General features: G+C 37.3%; 1 protein-coding gene across 1 annotated transcript in view; it reads left to right on the forward strand.

The window, feature by feature from the left end:
• The window catches only part of TBC1D2 (TBC1 domain family member 2), a 65,667-nt gene that overhangs the window by 5,465 nt on the left and 41,665 nt on the right, over positions 1-18,537 (forward strand). The window contains exons 3-4 of the mRNA XM_044657215.1: positions 5,801-5,948; positions 18,397-18,530. Of these exons, the coding sequence (XP_044513150.1) occupies positions 5,801-5,948; positions 18,397-18,530 (282 nt within the window). The remainder of the gene's footprint in view (positions 1-5,800; positions 5,949-18,396; positions 18,531-18,537) is intronic.

The raw sequence follows: 18,537 nt of genomic DNA on the forward strand, positions 1-18,537 counted from the left end.
AAAACCCTTATCTTCCATCTTGGAATCCATACTTTGTATTGGTTCCAAGGCAGAAAGAGTAGTAAGGGCTAGGCAATGGGGGTCAACTGACTTGCCCAGGGTCACACAGCTAGGAAGGGTCTGAGGCCAGATTTTAATCTAGGACTTCCCATCTCTAGGCCTGGCTTTCAATCCACTGAGCCTCCTAGCTACCCCCTATACCTTGGGTTCTTGTACTCAGTTCATATGCTTTCAAAAAACACTATTTCTTCCTATGTTATATCATCTTGAATACTTTCTTCTTGCTGTTATTTATTCCCCTTTGGATGGATCCTCAATCACTTACACTTAAATTGTGTGTACATAGTTCTGATCTAGAACTAGAAATTTATACTACTTACTCACTCTTCTACTTACCTGTCTCTGGGTAGAAAAGTCATTTCTTTATTTTTCTCCCCTCCTCTGTGTCTTGGTATACCTCTAAGATTTATGTTGAATTTCAAGTACCTCTATGTTGTGCATGCACAAGTATCCCACAGATAGCTGGAAATAAAGAGCTAGATCTTGAGAGTGAATTCACAGTTTAAAATAAAGTATGTGAATCATCTACATGAGTTGAATAATAATAATAATAGCTGAAGCCAATGGAATGGATGAGATTACTGAAAGAAAGTGTATAGAGAGACAAAAGAAAGTTAAGAATAAAACCTTGAGAGAAAATTTAGATAAGCTCCTTGAAGTCAGAAACACTAGACTTATTTATTTTTATGTCCCCTTCAGTATCTCACACAGTGACATAAGATATTAGGCATCTACTAATAGTTTTTTGAGTAAATGACTATTGAATATAGAATGTGCAAGAAGGAAAAACAGCCAGATGAACAGAAAGATCAATTATCAAAAATGTAAGGGGTTAAGGAGAGTGAGAGGAGAGAAACAAAAGGCCTGGAGGTGTTCCAGATTCTGGTAGTAGGTTTTTACTAGAATCAGGTTTTGAAGCCCATCTAGATGGTACTCTTAAATATTAAGTGTATTTTTAACAACAAAGAGTTCCTTTTCACTGACTATCATTTCATACCACAGGTTTCGGATTCCTAGAGTAGACAATTGGGGGGAGCATGAATGTAGATCCAAGCTAGATGCATCTACTGCACTGATTCAGTGTCAGTTAGAGAAGGCCAGATGGGAGCAAAGGTAAACCAGCCCCCATATGGTAAAATATTACATAGTTGTAAGGAAGCACTCCAATTTTTGAAAATACCATGATGAAAGTCAAGATGGTAAAGGGAGAAAGTATGAGATAAATTCCTCAGTTCTTGACAGCCTATAATGAGCCTCAAGAACTTTCCAGCTTTGCAGATGGTAGACAGTGCTAGAGATGAGCTAGCACAGTTCACATGGGCTATTTGGGGAGACTGTGGAAGAAAATGGATTTTATGTGATTAATGGGAGTGGGACCATGAGGTTAGCTTTCAAGGCACTAGAAACTTGAATGATCAGTGAAGACTCCATGGTAGATCATAGGATCATAGATCTATAGCTGGAAAGAACCTTAGAGATCTTCTAGTCTAGCCTCCTCATTTATAGATGAGGAAGCTGTGACCCAGAGAATTCAAGTGGCTTGCCCATGGTCACACACTTTTTGAGGAACAGAATCACGTTTTGAGCCAGGCCTTGAAGGATGGATAGTATTTCAAAAATCTTAAGTAGGTAAAGGACATCTCAAGCAAAGGATACAGGAGGAGCACAGAGAATATAGGTAGCGTCTGGATGTATATAAAATGGACAGCAAATATTACAGTTTTTCTGTAAGTCAGTGCATGTAGAGGACAGTCATAAGACTGGAAATGTAGAAAGACAGCCAAATGTTAAGAACTTTGATTGACAGCCTAAAGATTTTAGATTTTATTAGTATGAGAAACCATTGATGAGATTATTAGCTTGGTGTGATAGAATGGTCAAGGAAGGGTGTGGGTGTGGAGGGTGTTTTTAATTTGGGGAGGACTGAACATGTTTGTAATAAGATGAAAAGGAATCAGTAGAAAGGGAGAGATTCAAGATACACAAGAAAGAAAGAACAATTGATTGATAGTGTTAATTGAAATTTGGGAGATGCCATTTATAAGTATACGTATATTTTCTATGGACACATGGGAACCTTAAAACTACATTTCCCGTGGTCCAACAGGTTTCCTGTTTTGGATTATGTATTCAAGGTGAGGGACAGCTTTAAATAGGGGGAAGTGACTTTGAACTGGTCTCTTAGCTAGCAGACTCTCTGGTGATGGCTAAGGCAGAAGTTTTGAATTCTTAAAGGCGCATGGTCTAATGATTTTATCTCTATCAGCATGGCTTTAATTAAAATACTAATTTCTATATTTATACCAGTCTTTATTATTTTTAATCGTAACAATAGAGAACCAGAGGAAGCAGAAGAGGATAAACCCAGATGCATAAGTGAAGGAGTTGCCTTGGCAAGATGTAGGGCCATTTCTTTCTCTAAAACTAGAGAGAGGAAAGAGGAAAAAATGAAAGTACTAAGGAGTTTTAAAGTGTGAGAAATCAAAGGATATCACAAAAGATGACCTCGATCTCAGTAAGGAGAAATGATCTCAGTGTTAAAGCATAGAGAGAAATTGTAGGCTTGAAAAGAGGCTGAAAAAGATTTAGACCAATTGTGAGAATTTAGATTGTGAAATGATAAGAACAAAATAAAAGGATTTCTGAGTAGCACTGAGTTCCACTTAAGATCAAGGTGTCCAAAACAGAATTCAGTATCTTTTCCAAAAAATCCTTCCCCCCTTCCAGACTTCCCTATTTTTATCAAGAGCACCACTATCTTCCCACTCTCAGAACTAGGCTTCATCCTAGGCTTCTCACTCAGACTTATCAGATACATCCAGTCTATTAACAAGCCTTATTGTTTCTCCCATCAGAATAAATCATATACATTCCCTTCTTTCTCCTCACAGAGCCATCATCCTGGTACATATAGGTCTTCATCACCCCACACCCATGCCTGGACCACTGCAATAGCTGCTGCTTGGTCTCCCTACATCAAGTCTCTTCCCATTCCAGTCCAGCCCTTCTCAACTGCCAAGTGATCTTCCTAAAGCATATCTGACCACATTCCCCAATTACTTAATAAAATCCAGTGGCTCCCTATTATTTCTAGCATCAAATATGAAATCGTCCTTTTGGCTATTAAAACTTTTAACAAATTGATCCCTTAGGGGACAAGCTAGGTAGTTCAGTGGATAGAGAACCAGGCCTAGAGCAAGAGGTCTTAAGTTCAAATCTGGTTTCATATACTTCCTAGATGTGTGACCCTGGACAACTCACTTAACCTCAGCTGCCTAGTCTTTACAAGGCTCTTCTGCCTTGGAACTAATACTTGTATCAGTTCTAAGACAGAAGATAAGAGTTTTTTTAAAAGCTAGTCTCTTTTCCAGTCTTCTTATAGTTTACCCTACCCCCACCCCCACTACCCCTCACTTATTCTACCATCCAATTATATTGTCCTTGCTCTTCCTTGATTATGACACTCCTCCCAACTCAGCACCTTTTTCTGGTTGTCTCTCATGCTTGGAATGCTCTCCCCACTTGTCTCCACTTCCCCCAGCTTCCCTAGCTTCTCAAGATTGCTAAATCCCAACTTCTACAAAAGGCCTTTCTTGTTCCCCTTCATCTCTCATGCCCCCTTTCACAGGTCAGTCATGCCTTCTCTCTGAGATTACCTCCCATTTAGGCTGTATGTATTTGGTGGGTAAATAGTGTGTTTATATGTTTCTCACCCAGGATAATGTGAGCATCTTGTATTTGTCCCTTTTTTGTTGTTGAATCCCCTGTTCTTAATACAGTCCTTGGCCCCCAAAGTAAGTATTTAACAAATAGTTGTTGACTGACTTTTGTAATAAATTTATTTTATGTTATATATTATTTTATAATAAATTTATAACAAATGAAGTTGGATCAATTTTGAGATGCTATCTATTGACACTCAGCAGCAAGATCCAAGGAATCTAATGAAAAGAGTAAACCAGAGTTGAGGATTAGCCAAATGGGAACCAAAGAAGATCAAAGGGACAGTGTAGTCTAAATTTGTGGCTAGAGAATTTTCAGAGTAGCTGGTCATTAGGTTAAGACTAAGGGAGGGAATAAGTGAAGCCAGAGTTAGGTGAAGGGAGGGAATTGAAAGGAGAGGATAGTCTGGAAGAAGTTGAAGGAATAGAGGTAATAAGGAGGGCAAGAAGAGGGTGTAGTGTAACGGAGTTGGAATGGTAGAAAGATAAGAAGATATTTTTGTCCTGAGAGGGAGAGAAGGGAAGGTAGATAGGAGGAAGGATGGATGGGAGAAAGGAGAGAGGAAGGTAGAGGAAGGGAAAGGAAGGTAGTGGTCCCCAGCCCTGGCAGGGGAAAATTGACTAGAGCCCTTTGGGGCTCAAAGAAAAGATCAAATAGCAACTTAGGGTTTAGAATAGCTAGGTTTTATTTAAATTAGAAAGGGGAAAAGGTTAGGTAGGGGAAAAGGGTCTCCAGGGTAAAGAGAGTCCAGGATCAGAGAGAGTCAGCCAGCCTACAGGCTCGAGAGAGCAGAGCCCAAAAAGGTGCCAAACTTTATCTTTTATACTTTCTCTGACACCTCCCTCAAAGGAAGTGGGAGGTGTCGGGGGAAGTTGTAGCCAAGAGTCCTGGGAGATGTAGTCTCCCAGGGCTTACAATAATTTTAAATGCCACATTCCCCCCTGTGATCCTTTGGGAGACCAGTCTCCCCAATGGATTATAACAAACATAAATAAATTTACAATTACAATAAAATAAAGGGTATATACATCAATATAAGGGGAGAATGGTGACAGAATTTTTAGCAAGACAAATGAATTAAAAACCCCCCAATGTTCAAAATTTTGCACATCTGGTTGTTCTCTTAGGCTCCTGGATCAGCATGCATTCTCTATGTGGTCTTCACAGGCATCTCCATTTGGATTCTACGAGGCAGTAAATTTCTTTTCCTAAAATAATTTAAACTCTCCATATGAAATAAAAACATTCCCCCCCTGAGGAGGATAGAAAGAAACATTGAAATCACAGAGGGATATATGGCTGAGGCAGGAGGCATATGAATCACTGCCAATCAAATTCATCAGAAAAAGATAGCACAAAAAAACCAAATGACTATTGGATGAAAAATTCTAAACATCCACTTCTAAATTTTATATGAAAAAAATTCTAAATAATAAAAATATAGAAAATCACACTAGGTCTTTGAATAATGTCCAATTAAAGTAATCCATGTCCAATATCATATACTTACCCACTTAGCAGCCAGAACCACAGTCCTTAAGATTTTTGAATTTAGGACTTTGGAGCTCATAGTACCTCATAACAGTCAGGTATAAATAGTGGCCCTGCTGGTGTAGAATGGAGATAGAGCTCTTCAAAAGAAGTCAGCTACTTAGAAGTGTAATTCCCATGAATATTGAAGTATGAGAAAATGATAGCCAGGCTAGAGAGAAGAGGAGAACTGTGAACCAGGTGCTAAAGTCATTGAGAAAAGTCAGGAAAGAAGCTGCAACTTTAAGGATTCAGGGGATGTGATCTGATTACATAAACTCTGAAGAGGGATGTATTGACATTTGGAGTATTACCAGGGAGCAGATACCTACTTCTGGCCTTTTGAATCAGGAGAAGTAGGTGGAAGGACAGCTTCTCAAAGGAAAGCCAGACAAATAAAAATAATATTCAACATTAATCTAAACACGAATTTTTTAAAGCACTATAACATTAGATCCATTTGTTTCACTTTTCTTTTGTTCCCTAAATCTAGACAATGCAGAAACTGATGAATTTTTCTGCCCTGTGAAAACTCCAACTGGACTAGTAGGCATAGCAGCTGCTTCTCAACCTATTCCAGAGATGCCCTCTACCCTCCAGAATATTTCCCTCAAACATCTAGGAACTGAAATACAGTAAGTGTTTTCACCTTCTGATACTGCTAAAAACGGTATTATATGTATACATTAAATGTTGCAACACCCAGTTGCAGTGAGGTGGTGCAGTGAATAAGGCACCAGTCTTGGAATCAAGAAGATCTGAATTCAGATCTTACTAGCTGTGTGAAATTGGACAAGTTACCTCTGTTTGCCTCAGTTTCCTCATCCATAAAAAATGGGAAAAATAATAGCAGCTACCACACAGAGTTGTTACAATTAAATGAGATAATAGTTGTAAAGTACTTAGTAAAGTGCCTAGCACATAGTACATGCCATATAATTATGACTTTCATTTGCTATAATCATAGCTTTTATAATTATTAGTAGAAAAACTATCAAGACTGCTAAGCAGCAAAATCAAGCATTAGAAAATTTAAAATCAACACAATTTAAGACTTGGAGGGAGAAGGCAAAATAATGTAATGGATAATGCACTGGGCTTAGAATTAGAAGATTTGAGTTCAAATTTTCCTTCACACCAGCTATGTGACCATGAAGAAATCACTTAACCTAAATATTCTTAACCTTTTTTTGTCATTATTCTGAGAATAATATTTTTACTTACATGAAATAAAATACATATAAAGGACACTGATTACTGAAATACAGTTATCAAAATATCAAAAAACAAGTTCATGGACTCCAGGTTAAGAACCCCTGACTCGATTCCTATTTCGTCTTTAAAGTGGGGATGATAATTCTTTTGCTACCTAACTTAGAGAGTAATTATGAGAACACTTTGAAAATCTTGTAACTGTATAAATTAAGAGTTATTATTTTTCTCTGAATAATTACTATTCTTTCAATACTTCCATTTGTACCTCTGGAATATTTCAGTATTAATCCCTTTTTTTCCCATTTCTACTGCCACCAGCTCAGTTTGGGGCTTCATCATCTTTTTCTTAATTCTTACCCTAACATTCTAAGTGTCTTCTTGCTTTCAGTCATTTTCTCTGCCACTTCATCCAGGCTATCCACAGTAATCTTCCTAATGCACCTCTCTTATCATTTGAAATACTCCTCCTACATCTCTCTCCTCCAATAATACCCTCTTGCCTACTGAATGAAACATAAACTCCTTAATCAGACATTTTTGTTCTACCACAATTTGGCTCTAACCTGTTCTTTTAGCCTTATATCACACTAATTCCCTTTTACTCATCCAGCAGTACTAACTACCATAGTAACTAGCTCATGATTCTTTAATAAATGGTTGTTGACTGCCATTCTTTAAACATATCATTCAGTCTCCCACTTCCTTGTCTTTGCTCCCAAGATTCCCTTCTCTTGGAACTATTGTTTCCCAAATCCCAGTTCTCTTATAAGGATCTTATTCAATACCATTCTCACCACAATGCTTTCACTTAGCCTCTTCTAACCAGAAGTAACTTCTGCTAAAATACCAGAATACTTTCTGTCTCTGTTACTTCATTCGAACATTCTACCTAATTATTTGTATTTATTTTTACTTGTTTTACCTCTGTTGCTAGATTAGAATGTCTTTTTTTGTATCTCCCATAGCACCAAGCATGTGATAAATACTTAATAAATGTTTATTTGAATGAACAAATTTATATCTTCTTAGTGTAATGAAAAGGCTTCTAGACTTGGAATCTGGAAGATCTGGTTTAACTATAACAACAGAACTGACTAGCAAAAGGAACATGTACAAAACATTTAATCTCTTGAGATTTCTCAGTTTCTTCATCTGTAGAATGGAAATAATAACCAAAAGTACCCACTTTGCAGGGTGTAAAATTTAAATTAATGTTCAAAACTCCAAGTATTATTTTTTAAGTTTACTAATAATCACTTGAAGTCAAAGGAATAAAAACCTAATTATCTAACAAAAATAAGACCACATGAGTAAATTCTCCTGCCACATCCCTCATACCACCTCCACAAAACACAATTGGGGGAAGAGAGAGACAGAGGCAGGGCTACATAAAACTTATATCCTCCCTATGACAGCATGTAACATGAGGAGGAAAATGGAATGCTGGGAATTGAAGTCCAAAGGAGCAGGTTCTAATTACACAGTCCTTCCTATGATTCTCATGGGAAACGAGCATGTAGAAATCTCCCAGATTTACATGCCTAGTTTCCCCATGGAATCAGTACACATAACCAACTTATATGTCTAAAGATCTTTAACTAGAGGTACATACAATATTGCACTTTCTAAGGGAAAATTACAATAATTTGGGGTTAAGAGGGAAATAAAAAAGAAAACAGAACCAATGGGTTGCTAGGTGCATTGACAAAAAAACATTTAGGGAGCAGTCCCCTTTTGGCATAAGAGTATACATTCAAATAAATGTGTTCAACCCTCCACAGTTCAATTTCACTACATCCCAAAGTTCATTCTGGATCCTTTGGTGCAGTGTGAGGTTTCTGCAGGCATCTTCATGGCACCTTCTCCAAACAGTTCCCTTTCATGATTCGTGGAAGTATCAAGCTTCTTGTCCTAGACTTACTCTCAAACAAGAAAAATTTTTGTAAATATAGAATTTTATGACAATTATACAATCCCCCCTAAGGAAGGTGTCGACACACACATGGGTCACCCTGAGATACATGGTCAAGTTATGAGGTATGTGAATCAGTTGTTAAAAGGAAGTCAAAAGGGTGGCAGCTGGGTAGCTCAGTGGATTGAGAGCCATGCCTAGAGACGGGAGGTCCTAGGTTCAAATCTGGCCTCAGACACTTCCCAGCTGTGTGACCCTGGGCAAGTCACTTGATCCCCATTGCCCACCCTTACCACTCTTCCACCTATAAGTCAATACACAGAAGTTAAGGTTTGAAATAAAAAAAAAGGAAGTCAAAAACATAAAAAAATATATAGAAGAAAAGAAAAAGTCAAAATTAAATAGTATATAAAAATTCTGAGTAAGCAAGAATAAGCCCATAACAGGTCCTAGAATCAGGGCCCAATAAAGTGATTTATGTCCCACAAGCCTGTAGGACCATTGTAGCAATATGCACTTACCCAATCAACAGCCAGGACTACAGAAAATTGCTATGAAAGACAGAAAAGGGACTAGATTTTAGCAGCAAATGGAAAATATCATTCCCTGGTCTGATTTTACCTTTGCTCTCAGGTATAGGGGAACCAAGATGGCAGCTAGACTGAGGTACTTTGTCTGAATCTGGCACAGGGAAATCCTCTGTGTCTGACATTGTCAAACAGCCACTTCCTCAAAGCCCAAAACAAGTCCTCTGCCTCTGATGATTCTCATCAATCCCGCTGGGATCGGTTGGTCTCCTTGACTGTGTGCTCCTTGGCACTGTACAATGGCTCTTTTGTGATCCCTTCTCCTGTAATCAGACACAATTATTAATCAAAGTCCCATAATATTTAATAATCAATGGCATTAATATTAGGGCTAATGGATATTGTAAACTTACGTTAGTGCAAAATCAAAACAAAAACCATTAATACTGGTAACATGTACTACAAGTACAAAAAATGAAAAAAAAGAGAAAACTCAGATACTCTATTAAACATACAAAAAATAATAATAGATTTTTTTAATCTAAATAGTTCACAATCAGTGACACACTGTGTTATCTAAGGAGATGCAGAATACAAATGTTTCTCACCCAAAAATGAGATCCATTTCCTTTTTAACTTGGCCATGATCTGCAGTGTAAGTACAAATGATTTTCACCAGTAATAGCTTTATAAACAGTAGTATAACAGGTAATGCATATTCAAAGAAGTATCAAAATCCCCCAAATCACAAGAACCCAGTTAATGACAATAGCAAACAAGCCTGCTATCATTAGGATTCACATGAGTTGCTTTGTGACATTTAATTTTGAGGATCAAATAAGATGGTTGCCTAAAGCATATGACAAAACTTAAAACATCATGTGATAGCTAGGAATATTTTATAAAATTGAAAAATAATTATAGCATACTGTATAGTGTTGGTGAGTCAAAAGGCCTATGTTCTAATCCTAGCCCTGCTACTAACTAACTGCGCATACAAAACTATGCCAATTATGCACACTACACAATTATGCTGCATGCACTTTTGTAATCAGTTTGCTGTCCCAACTCTCCACAATGGCTATTTCATTCTTGTCTCTCCTCAAGCTTCCCACAGTATAATATCTCTCCCCATACCCCCCATCCATCTTAAGGACCTTGGCTCATATTTCACCATAAACATCAAGTCCATTTACTGAGAGCTTCCTCTTCTCTTCTCCTTGTCTCACATTATGCAGACATATTCCCCCACAATTTCCTCTTTAACCCATCTCATATGAAGAGGTCAGCCTTTTTTGCCAAAACAGACCTCTCTATGTACATCCATTTGTCATCTTCTCCAGCAGATTATACTGTCATCTCCACTCTTTCTCTGGTCTTCAAACTTTTCCCTATGTACCAGCTCCTTTCCTGCTACCTACAAATACACCCCTATCTTTTCCATCCTTACTTGAGCCTAGTGTCCCAGCTAGCTATAGCTCTCCTCCTCTGCAAAATTCCTTGAAAAAGCCACTATACAAGGTGCCTCCATTTCCTCTCATTCTCTTAGCAGTCTGTCTTCTAACTTCATCATTCAAATGAAACTGCTCTTTCAAAAGTTACTGATGATCTTACTGCCAAATCTAATGGCCTTTTTTTTTTTAAACTCTTAACTTCTGTGTATTGTCTCCTAGATGGAAGAGTGGTAAGGGTGGGCAATGGGGGTCAAGTGACTTGCCCAGGGTCACACAGCTAGGAAGTGTCTGAGGCCAGATTTGAACCTAGGACCTCCCGTCTCTAGGCCTGACTCTCAATCCACTGAGCTACCCAGCTGCCCCCTCTAATGGCCTGTTCTTGATCCTTAGTACTTAGTAAGTATTCTAGATCCTTAGTAAGACAAAACTTACAAGGTATCTCTCATCTGCTTATCATTCTTAAATGTAACAACAGAATTAATTATCAGTGACCCTCTGACAATAAACATCAAGCAGGACAAAGAACAAGGAAATCCATGGTCACCAAAATTATTCACTGTGATGGAAGAGATCCAGGTCAAAGAGGAATTCCCTGTGAAAAATGAGGTCTTCCTGATGCTTCTGTTTGTAAATGGCATTATATTGTTTGCATTGAGCCCAGAGTCACTATAAAAGCTCCAAGAGGAGATCTGTAATTATTCAAAGGAGTCTGGCTTCCCCATGCAAACTGGAAAGACTGAAAAACATCTCCCAAATTTCAACATGCATGTGAATGGACACCCTACAGAGCTTGTCCAACAGTATCTATATCTGAAAATATAAATGAACAATGAATTGGGCTTAGAGTTGGACTATTTGTGGAAGAGTGAAAAGTATTTTTACTGACTAAGCTTCCCAAAAAAACAATGATCTTTCCAATATAAACATTTTACTGGTGCTGCTATATGGCACTGCTTCCAAAGAACTGAACAATGATGAAGAAGGAAAGGGCAAAGAAAGAGGATGACACACAGTGAATTTGGACTAGTCACATGGTGAGAGAGAGTGGCCAGAGTACTCCTGGTATCTTCTTCATGTTTGAGAGAAATCAAAGAACAACTTGAACATATTGGATGGATTCCGATAATGAACATTTGAGAGGATTCACATAGTGAGAGTTGTGATTTGTGTCATTAAAGAGAACTCTCAAATGAAAGATATTGCAGATTGGTTTGAATCTGAGATTAATTCCACTATAATACTTTGCACAGTACTATACAGTACATTAATTATAGTTTACAAGAATTTGTAATTTGGGTTAATGTTTTACTGTGGCTAGAAATTCCATTAGTCTTGTGTTTATATTTTTCATAAAATCAGCTTAATAATTCTTCTTTCCAATAAAACGATTATATTAATCCTCTAGTAAAATGCTTCATTGTGGTATGAAAGTGAGCTTGTATTCTCAAAATCTGCAGACCAGCAGAATTCCTACCAAGATGGCAAGGCTTTTAGTAGAGGCCTATCAATGAAATAATAGCTAATGATGATGGTGATGATGATGATGATAGCATTTATATAGCACTTTAAAGTTTGTAGAGTACTTTACAAATATTATCTCATTTAATCATCACTGGAAGGTAAATGCTGTTATTGTCCCCATTTTTGAGATGAGGAAACAGAAATAAACAGGTTAAGTGACTTGTCCAGAATCATACTGCTTCTAAACTGAACCTGTATTTGAACTCTCATCTTCCTGACTCCTAGTCTAGAGAGTTCTTTCTACTGTGCAACTGGCCTAACTAACTTGATCACTAAAGTGTTGGATACCACATGATTTTTTTTGGCCACATCATTAATTAAACCACCTACTAAGTTGTGATGAGATTGTGAGCTTCATCAGTAGAAGGACTGTCTACAAAGATGAAATGGTGAATTGCCAAAGTAGTAAAATGTACATACTTCTTGCTTCCCTTTTCCCCTTGGTGCTGTCCTTTGAGGAGTCTACCATCTCTTGGCTGGCAACAAGCCTGCACTCAGATCACTTGCAAAGCCCAAAATTAATCAAATAAGCAAAAGTCCTTTGGACACCAGCCAGATCCATATGTCGAGATCAACAGGAACATCAGTAAACCAAGAGTCAGGGAGTGTGAAATTAATTAAAGGATCGCATCTCAATGTTAATAAGAGAACAAAACATATGCCACCCAGCTATTTGGGAAACTGTCTTTTGATCAAAGGAATACTGAAGAGCTAAAAATACTTCTAATGTGCATTAAATCTTACTGTGAGATTGTTCAGTGTTTGTTCTAAAGTCATTATGGAGAGAACACCTAAGTGAACCATCAAAATCAGCAATCCCACAATAAAGAAAAGGAATGATCTGTTTAATATATTTTGTTTGTGTTTAAAAAAGCTTCAAAAATAACAATATCTTCCATTTTAAATTAGACAGTATTTTCAGTAAACATCCCTTTTTTAATTATATAGCTGTCATCAAAGCAGCTCTGTTTTGAACTTGTGGACCTCCAGAGGGAGCTATCCAGGAAGTAGTTGGCTATTTAAGAACAGAGCTCAAAAGAGCCTCTCATCATGCTATGGTCATATGGGTTATAGCAGAGACAAAACTGGAACCTTTATAAATCCTTATCTTGTTCTTTATTACATCATTCTAAAATTTTGTCTTATTTTTCATTTAAATTGATAACTTTTTATAATGTTGATGTTTCTATGAATTGTTAATTAGCCTGACCTTTTCTGTGGCGTAATGATTTATTTATGTTTTCTTAGCTACATGTGAAATGATGTCTCATTTAATGCTAACAAGTCTTGTTAAAGAAAATCCAACTAGTGTCAGTAAGACAATTTAAAAGTGGAACTGGCCAAAGAAAAATGTAGATCAGGAAAAGGAAGGAAATCTTTGGAGATAAGATAGTCACTTCCTCTTAAGTCATTTATAATTAGCCACAGGAAATTTGGGGCAAGAATGCAAAGGCTAAAGTGCTCAGGCTTGCCCAGAAACAATAGCATTTGTGCCCTTGCCCATTTCTCCAGAGTGTGTAACTTAAGCAAGAACCTATTCATTGATAAGTTTCAGCAATCTTACTATACACATATACACAGAGACACTTCCAGGCAGATATTCATTTATTTATGAATTCACTACTTATATACACAGTGTTCATAGGTACCAAAGACTATGATGTTCCAGAAGCTATAAAACAAAAAGAAAACAATGGAATTGTTCCAAATAAACTAGGAAATAGTAAGAGATCACCTAGGTCAGTGATGGTGAACCTTTTAGAGACTGAGTTCCCAGACCACAACCCTCTCCCCACATGTGAGCCCCCTGCCTTACTCCAGACAGGGAAGGAGGAAGCACTCCTATTGGCTGCTGGGCAGAGGGGTGGGTGATGAGAGAAATGTCCCCAGGGGTGTGTGGAGAGGGGGAAGGGAGCAGCCCCCTCCAGCACGTGTGGCATAGGTTCTCCAACATAGACCTAGGTACTCTCAATGTGTCACATCACCAGACCTTAGATCAGTGGTGGGCAACCTTTTGAGCTTGGTGTGTCAAAATTCACCAAAAAAAAAAACAAGCATAGCTCAGGTGGTGTGTTACTTCAAGAAAAAAAAACATAATTTTGCAATATTTGTAGTTTAAATAACAAAAATGTATAATTGTAATATATAATTGTATTTAATAAACCAAAATAGGTAAATTAATATAGGTAGAATTGTCATCTATAGTGCAGAGTATCTACACTCTACTACAGCAAATGTTACATCCTCGGCATGCAGCCCCATGCTTCTCCACTATGTGTCATTGAAAATGGCTACGCATGTCAGTGCTGACACATGTGTCATAGGTTATCACTGCCTTAGATAAACTATCTCAGGATGCTGAAAGAACTTGAAAATGTGATTTCTGACTCATTGTTGATGAAAGGGGAGGGGGAAAAGTTAATAAGCATTTTTATAGCTCCAACTCAGTTCTAGCCATTGTGCTAAGCACTTTACAAATATTATCTCCTTTGATCTTCACAACAACCCTACAGTGTAGGTGCTATCATTATCCCCATTTTACAGTCAAGGAAATTGGAGCAAACACGTAAAATAACTTGCTCAGAGTTACAGACCTAGGAAGTGAAGCTGGATTTGAACTCAGGTCTCCCTGACTCCAGGCCTAGTATTCTATTTCCTCTAACACCTGGCTTCCATATAGCATACATTCTTATAGGAAGATGTGATAAGGTCATAGATTTCAAACTGGCAGAGATATCAAAAGCCACAATGTAGTCCAACCCCTCATTCTGCAGATCAGGAAACAGCACCAGAGAGATAGATTGCAACTTGTTCAGGTTCACAGAGGTAGGATTTGAATAGAAAAGGAAATAGCAACACAACTACAATCCAGTACAGTTTCATGAAGAACCAGTTCATCAAGGAAAGACATTGATAAGCTGGACAGAGCCCAGGAGAAAGCAGATTAGGGAAGGTCTCAACTTCATACCATACGAGGATCAAGTGCAAGCTATGGTTGTTTAGCTTGAAGTAGCGGGGTCAGGGGAGGTAGTAGGAAGAAAATATAATGATATCATGTGCAAGAGGGATTTAATTTACTTTGCTGTGCTTTAGCGGTCTGAACTAGAGACTTGAAACTAGATATTTCTTATTCCAAGGCTGGTTCTCTAGGTCTTGCACTTAGCTACTTTAAAATTAGAACTGTCCAAAAGTAAAATGACCTACCTAGAAGTAGCCAGTTTTCATCAGGTCTTTAGGCATAGGCAGGCTTATGGTTTGTCAGGAATGTTTTTTTAATGTTTAATCTTTATTTTATTTTAATAACAAAGTTCCACATAAGTTTTCCAAAGTTATATGATTCGTGTTGTCTTCCTCCCTTTTTCCCTCCCCCCCTCCCAGAGTTGTCAGGAGATGTTTTAAAGGATATTATCTTCAGTTATAGGTTGAGCTAGGTAACTGCTAAAGACTCTTCCAACTCAGAAATGCTATGATTACACCAGAGATGTGCTCACATAGATTGCCAAACCCTGATGATATCATGATGAAGTGAATAAATTGCAGAATATTCAACAGTTTCTGTTATATATTGGAATTTTCCAAAATCAACATGTTAGCCATGTCTGAAAACATATGCCTCTTTCCATACCTGTAGTCCACTGCCTCTCTGATAAGATATCACCATCAGTCCTTTGATTGGTCCCTGCAAATTGTTCTCCTAGTTCTTTAAGCCTTAAGTTTTCTTCATAGTGTTCATTTCTTCTGGTGCAATAATATCCATTATACTTTTTTACTACACTTGGTTCAGTCATGCCCCAGTTAATGAGCACCCATTTCCTTATACTTTTCACCTACGACAAAAAGTGCTGCTATAAATATTCTTTTAACATGTGGGCCTTTCTTTAGCCTTTGACCTCCTTGATCTTATAATGATATCAGTAGAGAAAGGATATACATAGTTTAGTGACTTTCTTAAGTCTAATTGGAGTTTTTCAAACAAATTTCATGCCAGCTAACAAATATTAGTACAGCCATGCTTGTCCTACATTTCTTCTTACTTCAGTGGGATTGGACCGCAATTTGCTCCTAAATTACTTATTGCATCAACATAAATTTGGATAACTGAAATGGTTTATTTATGTTGAAATATTCTTTTAACATGGAATGATAATGGCAGGCATTTATATAGTGCTTTATCTCACAATAACACCACAAGATGTTATTACCCCAATGTTACTCAAGAAGAAACTACAGCTCACAGAAGTTAAATGACCTGCCTTGGATCATGTAACTAATGAGCATTAGAAATAAAATTCAAATGCAGTCTCATCTAATTCAAAATCCATTACTTATTGATTCATTAATGTATTGTTGCTTTCATTTTTACTGTTCCATTATTACTAAAATGATTAAGCTGTTTCTCAATAAGTCATTAATAGAAAAGTACAGAAAACAACTTTTTTAATGAGAATTCAGGTCTGTGGTTGCATCAATATACAGAAAAATCTTTCCACCAATGATGCAGTTTGGCCTTTCATCTCTAACTTAAAGTATTAGTTGCCTCAGACACTAAGAGGTTAAGTGATTTGGCCATGTTCAGGCAGAAGCAGGATTTGGGACTTCTTTACTCCAAGACTAGTTCTCTATCCAGCTATATCAGGTTGCTACTCAACAACCCTTGTGCCTTTGTTTATATCTTTTTTTCTGGTACTTATATTTTACTTATGTCATAGCTACGTCTGTACATCTTTCTAACTGGCACAGTGCCTCATACATAATAGGCATTTAGTAAATGTTTTTGGATTAATAGATTGCAAGCTTCTTGAAAATAGAGACGCTGATCTATTTATATTTTTATTTCTCATTGAATCTTCCACATAGCAAAATCTCATTAGATATCATTGATTGAATGGAAGTAAACTGTCAGCATAGCCTACAAAATTCTAGAAATACAATTCAGTGACTAAAGGATTAGATCCAAGTCAGGAAATTTGAATTCTGTATTTTTATCATTTAAAAGATACAAATATTTTGTTACTACAAGGACTAAGCACTTGTCAAAGATAAGTTAAGTAAGCTAGTCTTTATGAGAAAAATCATAGACATTCCAATTACCAGCTTATAAAATTAGGAACAGCAAATATAAAGCGGTGTTACAATAAGCATAGAAAAAATATTTGCAATTTAAGGGAGTGGAGAACATGCAGAGGATAGGAGTTGAGAGAAGAGCAGGATAGGAGTGAGAGACTCAGAAATAGAAAATTAAAATGTTTGCTGAATTGAATAGAGAGAAATAGTGACACAGAAGTAAAGATGTGCATAGTAGAAGACAAAAATAATATTAAAGATTAGGTATTGAAAACAGGGAAATGTGGAGAAAAAGCAATTTTAGTTTATATGGTAGCATATAATATGCAATATGTCCAAAACCATTTTCCTTCCAAATCCTCTTCTCTACTGAATGAAATTTCCTTTTACTATCATGGATATTAGCATCTTTCCCAGTCACCCGGGTTTATAACCTCAGGGACATCCTTGACTCTTCACTATCATTCATCCTTATTTATCTGATCTGTTGCCAGATCTCATTTCTGCTTGTTAAAGCATCTCTTTTATTTGTCCCCTTTTCTCCACTTCCCCAGCCAGTGTCCTAGTACAAACTCTCATCACCTTTCTCCTGGATTATTGTAGTAGCCTCCACCTCAGATCTTTCCCATTCCAGTCCACTCTCCATTCATCTACTATCCTGAAATATTTGTCAGACCTGACTTGATTTTTCAACCCTTATTTGATGAGTTCCAGTGAATTCCTCTTCTTTCAAGGATCAAATATAAAGTCCTGTTTGGCATTTAAAGCTTTTCGTATCTTGACCCCTTCTTACCTTTACCTTTCAGTCATTTACCCTTTCCTTTAAATCACCATTAGTCACTTTACTCTGTGTACTCTGTGATCCACCTATGTGGCCTCCTTGTTGTACCTTTATTTTAGCTGCACCTGATGCTTAGAATGCTCTTACTCCTTATCTCCACCTCATACATTCCTTGACTTCAAGACTTAGTTCAAATGTCACCTTCTACAAAGGAGGCCTTTTCCAGGACCCTCAGCTACAATATCTTTTCCTTCTGAAAATATCTTTTATCTATTCTGCATATATCCCAAATATACCTATTTATGTACATGCTGTCTCCCCCACTCGAATATAAGCTCTTTGAAAGCAAAGGACTATTTTTTGCCTTTTTTGTATCCCTAGTGCTTAACTCAGTCCTTTGTACTTAGTAAATGCTTATTGACTGACTAAATGTGATGTTTTCCCTAGGCCATTGGCCTTTGATAGGGGAGGGGGAAAAAAGTCTGCCATTTACTTCATACTGCCTTTTTCATTCATATATTTTTTAATATCTATGTGTTGCTGTGCTCAAGGATCTTGGTTAAATTTGAGTCTCATTTCACTTCCCTTTTGTTATTGTTTTGTTTTCAGGAATACAATGCATATCATCTGTAGCAACAGGCAGTCCAGAGGAAATGGCCATGTTTCCCAAGGGGATGAATCCCAGAAATTGGAGGAGAATCAGAATGAGGAACATCACCTACAAGCAGATCCAGGACTCACTGGTGTTCA

The sequence above is a fragment of the Gracilinanus agilis genome, chromosome 1 (assembly GCF_016433145.1).
Source record: "Gracilinanus agilis isolate LMUSP501 chromosome 1, AgileGrace, whole genome shotgun sequence".
In the NCBI taxonomy this organism is placed as follows: Eukaryota; Metazoa; Chordata; class Mammalia; order Didelphimorphia; family Didelphidae; genus Gracilinanus; species Gracilinanus agilis.